We start from the raw sequence: 19,033 nt of genomic DNA on the forward strand, positions 1-19,033 counted from the left end.
AAGTTCAAAGAGTTCAGACAAGAGGTCGAGAAACAGTTAGGGAGAGAAATTAAGTCCCTTCAATCAGATCGAGGCGGCGAATATCTCTCTGACGAATTCAGGGACTACTTAAAGGTAAATGGGATAGTATCACAGTTAGCTCCTCCTACTACACCACAACTTAACGGTGTTTCAGAGAGGAGGAATAGGACCCTATTAGATATGTTCCGATCACTTCTCATCCATTCAGAGTTACCCACATCTTTTTGGGAATACGCGTTAGAAATTGCGATATACGTGTTGAACCAGGTTCCAACCAAATCGGTTCCTAAGACTCCCTATGAGCTTTGAACCGGAAAGAAACCAAGTGTACGACACTTGTGATAAGCAGCTAAGTCATAAGTGGTATTGAGTATTGACTATTGACTACTAAGATTTGAGGCTTAATTTTTAACTTTAACACCATGGAGAGTGGAGACTTGGACTTGGAGACTTAGAGAGGTAAGTGTCTTTTTAACTTCTTTTATATTTGTATTTTTGTATCTTATCTTATTCATGAATCATGATATTTAAATTATTTGTATTATAAAAGCACATTGGTGACAATGGCATTGCTTTAACATCTTTTTATATTTGAATAATATGATTATTTTTATTTCATTATTTGAATCATTGATAGTTTGATTGTTTGAATTTGATAATTGACACTATGTTAGACACTTAGACTAACTATTAGTTATTAGTAACCAACTTAGTATGTTATTTTAATTATTTAGTTGTTTAAAACTTTATAGTTTATACTTTAGAGTTTAGAGTTTAGACTTTAGAATAGAAATTAGAACTTTAGATTGCATTGTCATACTCATAACTCTCAACTCATGGAAATTTAGATTGTATTGTTTTTGTATTTTTTCTGATTTTTTTTTTAATTTTTATGTATTTTTTCAATTTTTTTTACATTTCCTAGAAATTTTGTGTGCCTTTTGCGCGCCTCATCTTGCGCCTTGCGCCTCGGGCGCAAATTGGCCCCTGCATCTTTTTTGCACCTTGCACTTTTAAAACACTAGTGTCTTTACAGTGGGTGGGGAGATCAACAAATACTTTGTCCAATGTGTTAGCTAAGCAAGTGGTAAATCGGGAAGAATTGTTTTGGATTCAGTTTGATTCTTGTATTTCTTTCCTAGCTTACTTGTAAGATTCAAGGAGGGGCTGCAGCTCGCACCTCTGCTTGGGATGTTGTATAAATTCACAACTCTACATCAGCTTTTGAACTAATAAAATTTACTATTATTCATAAAAAAAAAAAAAGCCTACAAGTATTTGGTTTCCCAACAACGGGTTTTTGCCTTCCTCTTGGGGCTAAACTCTACATATGAGTCTATCAAGGTTTAGATATTGGGGAGTAAAGATCTCCCATTAGTGCAAGAAGTGCATGCCCTAGTACATTCAGAAGAGAGCAGACAAAATGTGATGAATAATTCCAAGGGGGAACAGATTGCCTTAGTAGCAAAAGGGAGTGTAGTTGGTGGTTATTCCTTTAAGAAGAGTGACTTCCAAAAGAAAGCTAATGACAAGAATAAACTATGGTGCACTCATTGTTAGAAGTCTAGACACACTCGGGATACATGTTGGGAACTTCATTGGGAGTGAAAGTGGGCCAAGAGCTAAGTAAAAAATCAAACAAGAAAAAGAAACTAGGACAGCGAGGTCAAAAGAAGTTTAATGCAACAAATTTGGCCTCTCAAGAATCTCAACCATCAACCACTACCTTGAGCCAGGACCGCCCCATCGTGACTGATCCCAGGGGAGATATCGTTAATTCTTTTCGTGACCATTTGGAGTTGTATGGGAAGGCAATCCGCCAGATGGATTTTGCTCCTCCTCCCTCGACAACTCAACTTCCTTTGCATCTACATCAAGTAATGGTAATTCTACTACAGCTTTCCATGTGTCCTCTCATCCCTCAGATTCCCCTTGGATAATAGATTCTAGAGCCTCGAACCATATGACTGGTAAGTCAAATTATTTTCAATCTTATCATCTTTTATCTGGCAGGGACAAGGTGAGACTAGCTAATGGCTCTTTCTCCACCATAGCTGGTCAAGGAACCATCTCCTTTCCTCTTGGAATTACCTTTTCTAATGTGCTACGTGTTCCATAACTACCTATAAATTTGTTCTTTGTTAGTAGTATACAAATTCGTTAAACTGCTCAATAACATGTTTCTCTTATTCTTGTGTGATATAGGATTTGGCCTCGAGAAAAATGATTGGTAGAGGTCATATGGTGGGTGGTCTCTACATGCTGGAGAATAAAGCCAGTCTTGTGATTATTAAGCCAAGAGTCAGTCTAGTAAGAGTCAAGTCTATTTATGGCATAGTCGTTTAGGTCATTTCTCTTTTGAGTTGTTAAAACTTTTGTTTCAAGATTTGTTTAAATCAATGTTAGTGTCTAACTCACATGTCAAACTTGTCAGTTGAGCAAACATTGTAGAAATCATTTTGCTTCAAGGAATAATATATTTGATTTTCCTTTTCATATTGTTTATTTTGATATTTGGGGCCCTATTACATTACCATCTGAGACTGGCTATAAATATTTCATTACACTTATTGATGACTACTCCAGATATACATGGGTGTATCCCATGCAGTCCAGAGATGAAATACCCAAAATTATAAAAGATTTCCAATGCTTAATATTTACTCAATTTCAAACAGATATCCAAATTTTCTAATCAAACAATGCCAAAGAGTATTTTCATAGTGATCTCACGGGGGTTTTGGCTTCATGTGGGTATCCATCATAGCTCTTGTGCTAAAACCCCCCAACAGAATGGTGTTGTAGAAAGAAAAAATTGTTATCTCCTTGAAGTTGCTCATGGGTTATTCATACACATGAATGTTCCAAAATGTTTTGGTTCGATATTGTATTATGTGTTGCCTACCTTATCAACCATATGCCATCTCGCTTGTTAAGGTACAAGGCCCCTCATAAGCTCCTGTTTCCCAAAGTTCCCTTCTTCCCTATTCCTATCTGTGTGTTTGGTTGTCGTTGTTTTGTTCAATACTTGTTTCCTACTCATGGTAAACTTGATCCCCATACTATTCCCTATGTATTCTTGGGTTACCCTTCTTCTCAAAAGGTTATCGGTGTTTCAACCCTATTTCAAAAAATAATATGTTTCTACGGATGTATCTTTCTTTGAGAGTGCTCACGTTTTCCCTATTTCTCCATAGGGTGGAGGAGAAACAAGTCCAAATTCTTCCTCCCCTGCTTGACCCTCCTCCGTTGAAGTTGTAGGGCAACTTGAAGTTGTACCACCAACTTCATTAGTTTCACCGAGGATAAATCCTATCCAACTAGGTACTCTTATTCTTGTTGATGTTTCTAACCCTATTGCAATTGATACTTCATCTGCTAATAACCTAAACATCCTATTACACAAAGGAAGGGAGTTAGGTCTTGTACCACAAAGCATCCTATCTCCCATTTTGTCTCCAAGGAGAACATCTCATCCTCATTCTATGCCTTCCTTTTTTTTTTTTTGATAAATCATTTTATGCCTTCCTTTCTTCCATTGACAATGTCCCTATCCCTAAAAATGTGGCAGAGGCCCTCTCAGTACCTAAATGGGCAAATGCAATGAAAGAAAATATAAATGCCTTACATAAAAATGGTACATGGGAGTTAGTGGATCTTCCTGAAGATAAGGGATTGATAGGGTGTAAGTGGGTGTTAACAATGAAGCACGGGGCTAATGGCACAATAGAAAGGTATAAAGCCTAATTGGTGGCAAAAGGGTTTACTCAGGTGTATGGAGTAGATTATGCAGAGACATTTGCTCCTTTTTTTTTAAAAGAGGTAAGGTAAAATTTATTTATGATGAGAAGATAATTATACAAGAATGGGGGAAACCACAAGCCAATTAGCCCCCAAAGGATATGATCATAACTCTCACAGACTAACTAAGACTTTTGTTCCAATAGATAAGATGAATTCTATTAGAGTTCTTTTCTCCCTTACTACTAACCTTAATTGGAATCTTCATCAACTAGGCATTAAAAATGCCTTCTTGAATGGTGACCTTAAAGAAGAGGTGTACAAGGTACAACCCCCTAGCTTTAGTGCCCAAGGCAAAGAACATAAAGTGTGCTAGTTAAAGAAGTCCTTGTATGGACTAAAACAACCACCAACTTGGTTTAGCAAGTTTCATCTGGTTATGCACATAGTTGTCAAGGTGACTAGGCGGTTTTTGAAGGTCGCCTCACCCAAATGCCATAAGTTTTGCGCACTAGGCACCCGCCCAAAGACTTAGGTGAGCGCCTAATGTATTTAAAATAATAATTTTTTCTATTTATTAGTTTGATATTTCATTGGTTGTTGTATTCCTTTAAATTAAACCTTGTTACACCATATCAGTTTAGTATTAAGACAACTATAGAATAGTGTATACAACTAAACTAAGACAAGGGTTTTGGTTCGACTGGAGAGGAAGGAGAACCGAACAGACGAACTCTGCAAACTCGAGCAACCCAGTTCCATCGCACTCACACTCGCACCTTAGTTCAAGCAGATACTTCTTCAGATTTCAGAGTTTCAGCATTTTTTACTTTTTTACTTTATTTTTTCGAAAAACAGAGGCTCTGCCAATCCTCCCTTCTTCTTCTTCTCCTCCTTTCTCTTCTTAGATATCAGTTCAGTCGAGAAAACGGGGGCTCGCCAGTCCTTTTCTTTTTTTTTTCAAAAAAATAAGGCGTTCCGCCCCTATACTCCCCAGTCCTCCCTTTCCCCACTTCCACCCACCCCATGAGTGGTGTTCTCGGTCAGTCACTCTCACTCTCAGTCGTCGGTCCGCCCCATGAGTCCCTTTTTTTTTTTGAAAAAAAACAGGGGCTCCGCCCTACTCTTCTCCTCCCTTCAGCCATTCACAATTTCACACTTGAAGTCTTGAGTCATCTTAGTTTTTAATCTCTTCTCTAATCTCTTCTTTAATTCTTCTTCTTCTCGTTCAATTTTTTTTTATATCAATAGTATATATGATTATGTGGCTGATTTTTTTATGGCTGAATTAAATGTCTTGAATCTGAAACTTGAATAAAATGTTTATGGCTGATTCTTCTTCTCATTCAAACTTTTTATGGCTGATTTAGTGATTGTATGGCTGAATTGAATCAAATGTTTTTTTTTATGGCTGAATTACATGTCCGAAAAGCATATATAAAGTAAAAACTCAATAAAACAAACATTTTAAAATTCCAACGCCTAGGCGCCTGGGCGCCCTGTGGTCACCTAGCCTCGCCTAGGCGCCTTGAAAACTATGGTTATGCAGCATATTGGCTACAAACAGTGCCAAATACCATACATTATTTGTGAAAAGAGGAGAAGGAAAGATTGCAGCCTTGATAGTGTATGTTGATGACATAGTGATCACAGGTGATTGGAAAGTTGAAATTCAAAGGCTAAAGGACCTCTTGGCCACTCAATTTGATTTGAAGGATCTAGGTCCCTTACGGTATTTCCTTGGAAGTCAAGTGGCCCGCTCACAAAAGGAGATCTTTATTTCTCAAAGGAAATACATCCTAGGTTTGTTACAAGATTCGGGAAAACTAGGGGATAAGCCAACTAACTCTCCCATTGATCCAAACCACAGACCGGGTAACTGTTGTGGTGAGATTATCAAGGATGTAAATCAATTCTAGAGACTTGTGGGAAGGCTCTTGTATTTGTCCATGACCCAACCAGACATTACTTATGTCGTGGGTGTTCTTAGTCAGTTATTGCATGCTCCTAAGACCACACACTTAGAGGTAGCTGAGAGAATCCTTAGGTATCTAAAGAAGTTTCCAATAACTGGTTTACTATGGGCATTTGAAGGTTGAAGTATATACAAATGTTGACTGGGCCAGATCAATTGATGACAGAAAGTCCACTAGTGGGTTTGTACCTTTGTGGGAGGAAACCTAGTCACATGGAAAAGCAAGAAACAAAATGTTGTGGCTAGGTCTAGTGCTAAGCTAAGTATAGAGCAATGTCCCATGGAGTAGCTGAAGTTATGTGGATAAAGAATTTGTTGAGTGAGTTGGGTTTTCTAGTTGAGCCCCATGTCCTTGTATTATGATAACAAGGCTGCCATCAACATTGCAGTCAACTCAATTGTTCATGATAGAACTAAACATATTAAGGTACACAAACACTTTATCAAGGAGAAAATTATTAATGGGGAAGTGTGTACTCCATATATTGGTTCCAAGGAGCAACTTGCAGACATATTTACAAAGGGCTTACATCACTTGCAACACAATGACCTATGTGACAAGTTGAGCATGATTGATATCTATGTCCCAACTTGAGGGGGAATGTTGAAACTGTCAGTCTTTTCTTTATTTTAGCGTCACATAGGCACATGTGTAATTTTCTTCCCATTTATTATTAGAGTGGGTGGCCCTAATATAAATACTAAAGCTGGTGCCGCCAGCTAGAGATTTTTTACTCCAAAATCTCTTTATCTCCTCTCTCCTCTCTATTCAAATCTTCTACTGATATTTTACCAAGAAAACAACCCTTTATAATGTAAAATCAGGTGTCTTAGGTAGCTTCAATAAACTCATCTAAAGATGTAATTTATCCCCTTGAGACATTCCTTTAAGTTCCTAGCCCACTTAGCTCGCATAGGGCTACCCATCCAATATCATAATAATTTTGAAATCTGAATTCCATTGGATAATTTATTGTGGACGTTTCAAGCCCATAGAAAGTTAGCAGAAGTGAGTCTACTCACTAGTTCTCAATTAAACCATTATGGAGAATGTCAAAGCAACAAAGTAAAACTGTAAGTCTGTAATATACAATATCTAAGAGAAAGAAGGGAAGATAGAACATAAACAGTGAATGTTATACTGATGCCACACTATATTATCTGGTAATCATTTTATATTGATATTTAGAAGAAAAGCATGTCAGTCTAAGAGGATCTATCATTGTTGTTAGATCTTTAAAAATACAAACAGGTAAAGAACAAGAAAAAGAGAAGAAGTGTCACCCTCAATTTCTGTAACACAAGAGGTTTAAGCTTTCCAGGAAAGGATAAATCACAATATCTTTCTTCCAGAAAGCAACAGAAAAATGGCAATTTGCAATTGAATTGTTTGAGAAGAATGGAACCAAGGCATGGTAGCTTCCATAAAACAGTAAAACAGAACCACTAACTCCATGCCACCAAAAACCAAACCAGAACATAAATGATACTTAAAACCATGCTGAAGTGCTGAAAAGACAGACCATATGGCAGAAAAGGTCACATTCTTTCCTAAACCTATAATCCAGCAATAGACAAACCGAAAGCTAAGTTGGCCTTAGTGCTGTACTCAAGGTTCAAAGTATCGATACACCTCTGTGTGTTGGCAGAGGTGTATCAGTACAAAAAACCTTGTGTGTTTATATTTTTTAGCTTTTTTTTCAAAAATTATTATATATATATATATATATATATATATAAGAGGGGTCTCAAAACACCTGTTTTGATCCTTGGCTGTAATATGCACCTGGTTAAACAAGTAGAGTTTTATTTAAGATTTTGTGGTTTCTTCACAGCATATATCTCCTTTTTTTTCTTAAGAAATTTAACAGGTATAAGGGAGATATTTAAATACAAAAGACTTTATAATCTTTTATATGTATATAGTCAAAGAAAAGAGCTGTTACTCGCTCACCAGATTGATCCACAAATAACATGTATTCTTCTTGGTTGAGAAACTAGCAAAATAAAGTTTTGCTACATCTGCTACTGAGTTTTTCTTGAGGTGTAATTCATCCATGTTGATTGATCCAGCATCATTGATCACTATTTTTGGTTTGACACTGTTCCAAGTCCATTTTGGTTTGTCTTTACTTATTTCCTTTATTGATCATTTAGCTGAAAGATCTTATCCCTAATATTTTTTTCCAACCCACCCTCTTTCACCAACAAACACTCATAATATAATAGTATGATAGATCATAACAATTCTTCCACTGCCATTAATTTCAAGACATCAAATCCATGACAGTGTCAAGCAACTTTATTTGTAAATAGGCCAACCGTATTATGGTTGTGCAAAGGGTACATGCAAGGATGTACAAAGTTACACAAAGAATGGACATCCAGCACCTACTAGTGCAATTGAACTTCTGACTGTTTGGTTATGATGTAGTACATTAGCCACGTTAACCAATTTATCTAAAGGTCTAACTACAGCCTTTCTTTTTTAATGTTTATAGTGATATTTTTAGAATACTATGAAGTATTAAAGTATACCATCCAAGCGCAAGCGTGACGGGAATGGAAAAGAAAAATAAATTAAATATAAAAATCTCACCAACAGACAACCACTGGGGTGGTCGAATTGTACATTTTCCCCTCTTCTTCAAAGCTACTGCAAGCCATAGCGGCACTTCAGTTGCAATTTGTGGACGAAAAGGACCAAAGTCACCCTATTAATGGATCAACTCAATCGTCAATTAAAAAAATAGAGAGTCCAAATTCCAAAATGAAAAGAATAAAAGAAATAGATAAGAAGGTAGATAATTACACAAATAAAATTTAGAGGGTCCATTTTCATGTTGGGAACAATCTCTACCATTTCATCTTCTGCAAGAAACTCCACCTATAATACCAATTCCTTTCAAATAATCAGCCTCAGAGCCTAGCATCACTCCAATACGTAACAGAATAACAGGTTTTCATATAAAAGATGAAACATTAGAATCCAAATCTAAAATGAAGGGTGCTAAGAAAGGAGAGAGTAAAGGAAAGAAGAAAGGAGAGAATGTCAGAGACCTCAGCTGCAGAAAAAACTGATAAGTGAGGGTCAGATTGTCCAGCCATTCCTGAAATTTGGTGATTGAAGGAGTCTGCGTCTACAATGCTGCAACTATATGATTGCACTAACCTGGAATAATGACAGATGAAATGGTATGAAATCCTCATAAAAATTAAGGAGAAAGCAAGGAAATGCAGATGAGGAAGTAAATAGAAGAAGGTGACAGTAGTTGCACAGACGACGGGGTAGAAGCAAAATCGATACCAGGCTTACCAGCAAGGGTTGGAGGAGAAGTGATTTCAGTCCACAGTCCAGACAGTTTCAGAGTTTAGGGCTGCAAACAGTGAGCACAAATTATCTAAACCTGATAGCTGTGTCAAAAGCTGTGTAACTAATAATAACGCCGCACGTCAGAAGCTCTGCAACCATAATAACGTCCCACACCGGTCATGCATTTGAAGAGAGAGAGAGAGAAAGAGAGAGAGCTCTAAAATTTGATACACTTGGTTAGTCTCGAGTGCAGCCGGGCATGGGTGGGTTAAGTAGTCCATACAAAAATTTGATATATGTGTGTGTATATGTATGTACATATGTATGTATGCTTACATGTATAGTTTATTGAAAAAAAAATATGCATACATGCACGTATGCATACAAATATGTATCTACATATGCACATATATATGTATATAGTCGGGTCAGGCTTGGGTTGGGGTAAGGTTGGGCCAATTTGGGTTGGCTTCGGACTTCTAAGGGCTATACCCTAGCCCTGCCCAAAAAATAAGCCAAAACTTTTGAGCCCAGAACCAGCCCAAGGACCAAAAATTTAAGCTTAGCCTGTGTAAACTTGTGGTTGGACCGGTCAAGGTTCGGATTAGGCCCACCCAAGTTGCACCCCTACTGATAACAACAGCTGTTTAGCAGGTTATGGAACCAATAATAACACTCCACACCAATCATAAAATACAAGACTCACAACCATTCAACAGTTCACTATGTCCCATGTAATTTTCTACCTGCGTAGGGTGTTACCCTTGGGCCCTGTTCTTTTTCTGGAAACATACTTACCTGGGTAAATGTACTTACCTAGGTAAGTGTTTCCCATGTTCCTTTGCAACACCCATGCACTTACCCAGGAAACACTTACCTAGGTAAGTGCATTTACCCATGTTCTTTTGCAACACCCACTTTCCTGGGTAAAATGGTAAATTGTTATTTTTTTCATCTCTTGCCAATTTCACCCTTTGGCCCAGATCTATGTTATTTGGACTTTTTTGTCTCATTAATACATAATCTGTCAAAATAACAGGTTCAACAACCTGTTCAACTATAATCTGTCCCAAACAATAACTGTGGAGGAAAGATAAACAAGAACATGTAATAACTTGATCAGCTCTGTGTTGATTAATGATTGGCAGGCCTTTTTTTTGATAAATGATAGCATTTTATTAAAAAAGAGGGATTACATCAAGATTTAGAAGACAAACTATCCCAATAGGGATGCAAGGTGCAGCCCCATTCTACAATGACCCAAATTACAACTGAGCCAAGAACAGTTCAGACTTGAACACCCCCATCTTCGCAAAATAATCAGCCATTTCATTTGCAGACCGCCTTTCCCATTTCACAAGAACTGTCATGTCTCTAACTAGCCATTTGAACTTTTTCATAGATTCGGTGTACTTCCAACTCACTGTTTCTGGTTCCTTCAGCCACCCTATTATCAATTTAGAGCCACCTTCAATGAGCAGTCTATCAAAATTTAGCTGTCCCACAATCTGTACTCCTTGCAAGACTGCTTGGAACTCTGCAGAAACTGAGTCCTCTATTCCAATTGGCAGGCCTAATTTAGCCAACCAAGCATTTTCCTAAAATCTCTGCTGCAATTATCTATCTCATAGAAGAATATAGACAAACATCCATGCTTAACCACATAAAACTGCTGTTGGTTGTATTAAAAAATGTGAGGCAAATATTATTTTAATACAAAGATTATTTTAATACAAAGCTTATTCAATAAAATTGAAATCCAAATAAAGCTTGATGATAGGGTAATACAGGAGGAATAAACCAGCACACATGCTAGAAAGGAGCTTCAGCATTTAATCTATAAAATACAAGTTGCTCTTCGAAATATGTTGTTTGATCATGCTTCCCCCCGGAAATTAATGGCTAAACAATGCTCGAGTTAGAATTTTGCAAAGAAAGAAAGAACAAAGATCACTCAATCAACAAGAATAAAATGACAAATGGAACATTGCCGTCCTTAGTGAACCCAAACTGTACTGAACCTGAGTTGTTTCCATCCTTGGTGAAACAAAAATTAAAATCAGTTCTCTTGAATGCTTAGACATATTTCTACTCTCATGCATAAATATAACATCCAAATTGCAGGTTTGTCATCATGCATAAATAAAACATTATAATCAAAAGATTTACTTATGGGGTTCTGTCAACATATTGCTGGCCATGTTGATCCAGCTGCCTATAAGGAATATCGGCTGTACTTTATATCACTGATATTTCTTATGTGCGGCTTGGTGAATATGGCCAGCAATGTGTTATGGTCAGCAGATCCATACTCAAATGAATGAAAGATAAAAGTACCTTTTATTAAAAATGTGGTGAACTTGGAAGACTACTGTTTTTATCAAGAGAATCATGATTATATAAAGCTATTGCTTCCAGAATTAAGAAAAGCAATGTTTTATAAGCTTTGAAACTGTTATGGGCCCGGGCGTAGGATCTCGTCACGGGTCGGTCCACGGGGAGAACCTCTAGCTTCCCCTTGCCCCTCCCTTTGCGTGCAGACCCTATCGTGGCGACCCTAAGGTGATTTGTTCAAGAGATCACCCTAACTTTCCTCTACTCTTCTCTTTGACTGAAACTGAATGCCTTTATTCTCAATTCGCAGCTCCTTAAATAGGAGATTACAAGAGGTGAGAATCCTCTCTGTAGGAGGACTCCCTGTAGAATTCGACTACTTACAGATAAGGCTAAGATAAATCAAACTCTAAGATCAATCAAACTCCTACTTCTAATAGATAAACAAACTCCTACTATTCTTCTAATAGATGAAGTAAGATAAGGGAAACTACTAAGGATAAGATAAGCTGAGAGTTGATAAGATAAGATGGCGCCCTATGGGCCCCTCCTTACTGTTGCTGCCGGCGGCTGTACGTCTTCCCCACAAATGCATCCACAACATTACACCCCTCCTGGGCAACGAGCTTGTCCCCAAGCTCGAGATCTAGGTAGGCGTCTTGAAGAATAGTCCAGGGGATCCAGGTGGCTTCAGCTGATGGTAGGTCGTCCCATTCCACTAGGACTTCGAGAGTACCCCAATTGACGCGGGATCGAACCAGAGCCCGAGGCTGGAGGATGGGTCTTCCGTCCCTTAAGGGTGGTAGGGAAGGTACCTTATCAGGAGGAGTACCTATAAATGGCTTGAGCAAGGATACGTGGAGGTATCATGGAGTTTGTTGTGCTCTGGTAGCTCGAGCTGATATGCAACTTTCCCGATTCACCGTAAAACCTTAAAGGGCCCGTAAAATTTGGGAGCCAGTTTAGGGGAAGATCTGCTTTTGAGAGAGTGTTGTCGATAGGGTTGGAGCTTCAACCACACGAACTGTCCGGGCTCGAAAGTTAATTCTCTATGGCGATGATCGTAGGCATTCTTCATGCGTGTCTGAGCCTGCTGTAAGCAAAGAGCGACTTCGGCCAGGAGGGCATCGCAATCTTGTAGACCACGATCGATTTCTTCTAGCCGTGTCGAACCGAGTTCATAGGACAATAGGCGGGGGGGTTCCCGACCATAGACGACCTAGAATGGAGTCATGCCAAGAGAAGAGTGATAGGCCGTGTTGTAGCAGTATTCGGCCCACGGAAGGCAATCCACCCAACGCCGTGGCTGGTCACCCACAAAACAACGAAGGTACATCTCTATGATACAATTTACCACCTCCATTTGCCCGTCTGTCTGCGGGTGGTAGGCGGAGGAAAAGGCTAGGGTTGTTCCTTGCAATCGAAATAGCTCCTTCCAAAAGGTGCTAGTAAAAATCGGGTCCCTGTCACTGACGATGGATTCGGGTAGCCCATGCAAACAGAAAATATGTGTGAAGAAGACGTGGGCAACCGAAACTGCGCTATATGGGTGGGATAAGGGAATGAAATGAGCATACTTGGAAAAACGATCCACCACCACGAATAAGACCGATTTTCCACCGACCTTGGGTAGGCCCTCAATGAAGTCCATGGAGATATCAGCCCAGATCTGTGTTGGAAGTGAAAGAGGCTGGAGAAGGCCCGCCAGGTGTAAGTTTTCCCATTTTTGTTGTTGGCACATAGAACAATTCTAGATGAAGTCCCGAATCGAAGCCCGCATACCATGCCAATGGAAATCGGCGTGGACGCGGTGCAATGTCTTCTGAACACCTTCATGTGTGGAGTCATGAATGCTGGAGATGATGGAGGGGATTAAGGAACAGTCGGCTGGGAGATATACCCGTCCCTTGTTTAGTACCAGCCCGTCGTGAATGGACCAGTTCGGGTTGGTTGCTCCGGACTGTATTTTCTGAACAAGGTCCCTCCACTCCGGTGATTGGGGTAGCATGCTTCTAATGCTTTCCAATAGAGTGACGTGGGGCCGAGAGATTGCACAAAGGTGTATAGCATCTTCATCACGCCTGGACAGGGCATCTGCGGCCCGATTTAAGGTCCCTGCCTTGTAGTCTACCCAAAAATCAAACCCGAGCAGTTTACTCGCCCAGTGTTGTTGAGGTGGAGTGGTAAGCCACTGCTCCAGTAGATACTTGAGACTGTAGTGATCTGTCTTGACGATGATGGGTCTCCCCCACAAATATGGCCTCCAGTGTTGTACGGCCTTGGCTAGTCCAATCAACTCGCGCTCGTAGGCCGGTAGCTTTAGATGCCAGTCATCTAGTTTGTGGCTAAAGAAGGCTATGGGGTGTCCTTGTTGTTGTAGTACTGCTCCAATGCCTATACTGGAAGCATCGCATTCAACCGTAAATTTTAGGTCAAAGTTTGGTAACTACAGCACGGGGGTGGAGGAAAGTGCATCCCTTAAGTTTGCGAAGACGGCGCCAGCTGCTTCATCCCACTGGAACGCGTTCTTCTTTAGAATCTTGGTTAATGGAGCAGCCAATAGTCCATAATTCTTTACAAACTTGCGGTAATACCCGGTCAGTACTAGGAACCTGCGGAGAGCTTTGGTGGACTGAGGTTTGGGCCACTCTTGAATTGCTTGGATTTTGGAGCCATCTACTGAGACACCTTGCCCGCTGATTACATGTCCCAAATAAAGGACCTGGCGCTCCCCGAAGGAACATTTGGGCCGCTTCAGGAAGAGTTTGTGTCGGCGCAGTAGTTCCAGAACAGTTCGTAGGTGACGAACATCCTCAACCCATGATGTACGTACTGTAAACCAAGATGTCGTCAAAGAATACTAGGATGAATCTGCGAAGATGGGGCCGAAATACCTCGTTCATCAACGACTGAAATGTGGATGGAGCATTGGTGAGGCCGAATGGCATGACTAGAAATTCGAAGTGGCCATGATGCGTCCGGAGGGTTGTTTTTTTCCACATCCTCGGGGGCCATCCGGACCTAAAAGTACCCTGATCTGAGATCTAGCTTCGAGAAGTACTAAGACCCGTGGAGTTCATCCAGCAGTTCGTCTACCACGGGAATCGGAAATTTGTCCTTGACAGTTCTGTTGTTGAGTTCTTTGTAATCCACACAAAACCTCCAAGTGTTGTCTTGCTTTGGTACCAATAAAACCGGCGAAGAGAAGGGGGAGCGACTGGGGCGGATGATTCCTTGTTTCAACATTTCTGCACACTGTTTCTCTTATCTCATCTTTTTGCAAATGCGGGTAGCGGTATGGCCGGACGACGACGGGTTCTGAACCTGGTATTAAAGGAATCCGATGGTCACACGATCGAGCAGGTGGGAGTCCCTTGGGTTCTTGAAATACGTCCGGGAAGTCGGTGAGAAGTCTCTCCATCTCTGTGGTGTGCATGGTTTCACCATGGAGAGTATGCACTTGCGGTCTTTTTGCCTTTACCCTGGTTCCCTGCCAAGTGACTTGTTTTCCATTCAGGTGGAATGACATGGTTAGGGCACTGAAGTCCCATAGGATGGGGCCTAGAGTGATGAGCCACTTAACTCCAAGCACTATATCAAACTCGTCCAGGGGCAGCACAAATAAATCAGCGGAGAAGGGTTCGGATTCAACCTGTATTTGGATGTTCCTACAGATTCCAGGGTAGCGAACTCTCTCCCCATTTGTGACGGCTACCTATAGTTGCGGTCTTCTTTCCACTGGTAGTTTCAGTTGAAGTGTCGCTTGCTCACTGACAAAATTGTGCGTGCTTCCCAAGTCCACAAGAATACGTATTGGTTTCCCTACCACCTGTGCCCGCAGCTGCATGGTTTGAGAGTTCTTTATCCCGATGATGGCGTGGAGGGAGATCTCGGGTTCTAGTGCTATGGGTTCCTCCTCGTCTTCCACCAGTTCATCTACCAGGAGGCAGAATAGTCGCTTGCATCGATGCCCGGCTGAGTACAGGTCGTCGCAATTGAAGCATTGCCCTCTTGCCCGGTGCTCCGCCATCTTAGCTCTAGATAAGCGTTTGATTGGAGGTGTCGTCATGTTGCTTCCTATGCTGGGTGCCGATCTGGAAGTGTTACCTGTGTGAAGCTTTTGTTCCCTACTGGCTACCAAAGAAGGCCCCCCTCCAGTTGATTTCGGGTTTGTCCATGAAGTCATTGAACGCCCCATTGAAAGATCCTCGACTAATCTGTAGCTTGCGGTCGAAAGCGCAAGCTAGGTTCATGGCGGTGACCAGGTTGGGAGGGCTCTGCATTTCCACATCGACTCTCAAGGGCTCGGCTAATCCATCGGTGAACATATCCACCTGCTAATCTGGGCATACTGAGGTGGCTCTAGCGAGAAGGGTCTGAAATCGCCGCTGGTACTCGGCTATGGTCCCTGTTTACTTGAGGTTAATTAACTCTCCCAATGGGTTGGTTGTCAATTGGGGCCCGAATCGAAGGAGGCAGTAGGACTTGAATTGGTCCCAGCTGAGTCCTGGTTCCTCCTGCTCTACTCGGTAGAACCAGAGCTGTGCTTCCTCTGTCAGATGAAACGCGGCCAGACTGACCTTATCCCTTTCCTCCGTGTGCTGATTGCGAAAGAATTGCTCGCAGCGGTACAGCCATCCTAGTGGGTCGCCGTTGCCGCTGTATGAAGGAAACTCCAGCCTACTATACTTGGGTATGACCGCTGCTATTGGGGTGGCGATCTGTCGTTTGTAGGATGCCTCCGCCAAATCTGGTCGACAACTGTTAGTGGTGGTCACCCCTTCAGGGTTCCTCTCCCTGGTGGAGAAATACGACTCGACTAGGCGACAAATCTCTCGGACATCTTCCTTGACTTCTCTCACTTCCGCATGGTTCTCCACGAGTCGGTGTTCCAAGTCGTGGACCCTAGATGATAGTTGCTCCATATCGCCCATGACGCTTGGCTCTAATACCAAAATGTTGTGGGCTCGGGCATAGGATCTCGCCACGGGTCGGTCCACGGGGAGAACCTCTAGCTTCCCCATGCCCCTCCCTTTGCGTGCAGACCCTATCGTGGCGACCTAAGGTGATTTGTTCAAGAGATCACCCTAACTCTCCTCTACTCTTCTCTTTGACTAAAACTGAATGCCTTTATTCTCAATTCGCAACTCCTTAAATAGGAGATTACAAGAGGTGAGAATCCTCTCTGTAGGAGGACTCCCTGTAGAATTCGACTATTTACAGATAAGGCTAAGATCAATCAAACTCCTACTTCTAATAGATAAACAAACTCCTACTATTCTTCTAATAAATAAAGTAAGATAAGGGAAACCACTAAGGACAAGATAAGATAAGCTGAGAGCTGATAAGATAAGCTGCCGCCCTGTGGGCCCCTCCTTACTGCTGCTGCCAGCGGCTGTACGTCTTCCCCATGAATGCATCCACAACAGAAACCATGTATGAAAGAAACAGGAGATGTAAGAAAAACTCAAATACACCAACATCATCATCATATTGTTATTTGTTTATTCATCAATTCTTTCATGGGACGTCCACAAAGCTAGAAAGTAGCAAAAAGATTTGGTTTGTGCTTGAGAGCCCAGGAATTTGACAATTAATATACACAATTGTTATATAATTAAAAGAAAAAGGTATGGGTTTATACTTGATGTTGAAAGAGTTGAACGGAATCTCGGGCTAAACCTTTATGTTTGATCCACCAAATCTTCAGTGCACTTCCAATAATGGCAATCAACAATCCCAAGTAAGCCACCATCTCATTAAACAAATTCACCGTTATAGAGCACCGAGATAGGTGTGTTGTCAATGCTACTACATGGAACGAATAGAGTAAGGCACAAAGGGATGTGTGTCTATCTTTCCTTAAGTCAATTACTTGTGGTTTAAATCATGAGGTGTTTAGGGCCAGTTCTTTGGAGAATTCAACAGATTAGTGTACTTTGTTTAATCTATAAACTTCTGATTAGCAAATGGCGACCCTCTTTTTCTTTTTGGTCTCATGGGACCTGGTTTTAGGCTTTAGACACAATTACTGGGTTAAGTAGAAAATGAACAGGGTTCGTGGATGGGGAATATCAGTTATTTGTGCAGATTGGCGTAAAAAAGTTGTTTATGCAGATTGAAAATTAGTGTTTTTCTGGTTATTTCTGTTTATGCAGATTGAAGATTAGTTTAAAATACAATTTGTAGTTCTCGATACTGAGTTCCACTCATTGTTCAAAGAAACAAAACAACATTCTAGTCGATTCTGGTTATTTCTCAAATGTGTAGAAGACTTCGACAATTCCATAACTTTGGTGGATTGATGTTAGGGGAAAAAGGAAAACAAGAGGAAACAGATCAGACCTAGACTATGATCTCATGGAAAAATAATAAATTCGAGAAAAAAACAAAAAATACATACCTCGACTTCGATTTGGACTTGAATGCAACGGTCGCAGCACCTGTTCTCCCTGTATTCTTCTTTTTATTCGTTCTCTCTGTCTCCCTATCTTTGGCTTCTCCTCTCTCTCTCTCTACTCTTCTTTGTTCGTTCACACTGCTTAAGGTTTTGTTCTCCTTCCTTCAGGTTTTGCTTTTTAATCTCTATTCTCTTCTTTCTTCGCGCGCGCGGGCCAATATAATTTTAATTAGGTTTTCGTTTTTAGAATCTGGCTCCTAGTTGTGGGTCAGGGCAGGGATGAACATAGCCTATCAGTGATACCCAAAAACCCGAGGACCAATCTGATCGGACGGTTAGACCGGAAAAACCGGGAACCGGTCATTTGACCAGTTCTGTTTTTCCCTAAAAACCGATTTTTCCCCCAAAACCGTTGATTTTGGTCAATAAACCGCTGAACTGGCTGATTAACCATTTGAACGGTTCAAACGGTTTTGACCTTTTTTTCAATTTTTTGATTTTTTTAATTTTTATTTTTTTGTCAAAACAGGCCAATCATTCGGGTCAGACTATTCAAACCGGTAAGCGGACCCCTGACCGATTTGGTCACCAGGTCGGCTTTAAAAACCATGATCTGATCCGATTATGTACGACTCAGATGGTGTGTATATATGTAATCGGATCATATTTGGGTGTTACAATCTACATTTAATTAATAATAAGATCGGATTCAGATTTTATCCCATCCAATCTGATTATAATATAATATTTATTAATTTTATATATGTTTTATATAATTATATATACAATTATAAAAATATATTCTATATATTATATTATGTGAATATATAAAATAAATTGAGTGCATTATATGTATATTAGCTTATTATATATAAAGGTTAAAAGATAGATAAATTTTTAATATTTTGGTATTTTAGATAATTTATAGTGGAGTCGGATTAAATCGGAATCCGATCTGAGTCCGTTAGGATTCAAATTCAAGTCTTTAAATCCGATTAGATTTTGGATTGAATTCAGATGCACGCATGCTATCAGTAATTAGATCGAGATGTAGATTTTGCTATATTCGATCAAAGTCCAATCCGATTACAACCCTAGTCAGGCATCCAAACTTATTCATATTAAATTTATTTATTTATTTAAACTAATGGAATCGTAGAGTGAGATTTTGGGTGTGGGCCCAGGTAAGGTTAGGCTCAATCTTACTATACTAGAAAGCAGTGTTTTAAAAACCAACCTGGAGGTCGAA

General features: G+C 40.3%; 1 protein-coding gene across 4 annotated transcripts in view; it reads right to left on the reverse strand.

The window, feature by feature from the left end:
- The window catches only part of PSF2, a 51,876-nt gene extending 33,829 nt beyond the window's left edge, over nucleotides 1–18,047 (reverse strand). The window contains exons 1-5 of one of the 4 annotated variants that reach the window (XM_088964446.1): nucleotides 17,788–18,047; nucleotides 9,054–9,114; nucleotides 8,798–8,909; nucleotides 8,550–8,624; nucleotides 8,337–8,451 (exon numbers count right to left, since the gene is read on the reverse strand). In XM_088964446.1, coding sequence (XP_088820572.1) covers nucleotides 8,337–8,451; nucleotides 8,550–8,624; nucleotides 8,798–8,845 — 238 coding nt within the window. In that variant the 5' untranslated portion in view covers nucleotides 8,846–8,909; nucleotides 9,054–9,114; nucleotides 17,788–18,047. Of the gene's footprint in view, nucleotides 1–8,336; nucleotides 8,452–8,549; nucleotides 8,625–8,797; nucleotides 8,910–9,044; nucleotides 9,200–17,787 lie in introns of all 4 variants that reach the window. The other 3 variants (XM_088964447.1, XM_088964448.1, XM_088964449.1) reach the window with 3 other exon arrangements.
- Nucleotides 18,048–19,033: the final 986 nt, after the last annotated feature.

Source organism: Nelumbo lutea, chromosome 1, assembly GCF_056320005.1.
Source record: "Nelumbo lutea isolate HS-2025 chromosome 1, American lotus-T2T, whole genome shotgun sequence".
NCBI lineage: Eukaryota > Viridiplantae > Streptophyta > Magnoliopsida > Proteales > Nelumbonaceae > Nelumbo > Nelumbo lutea.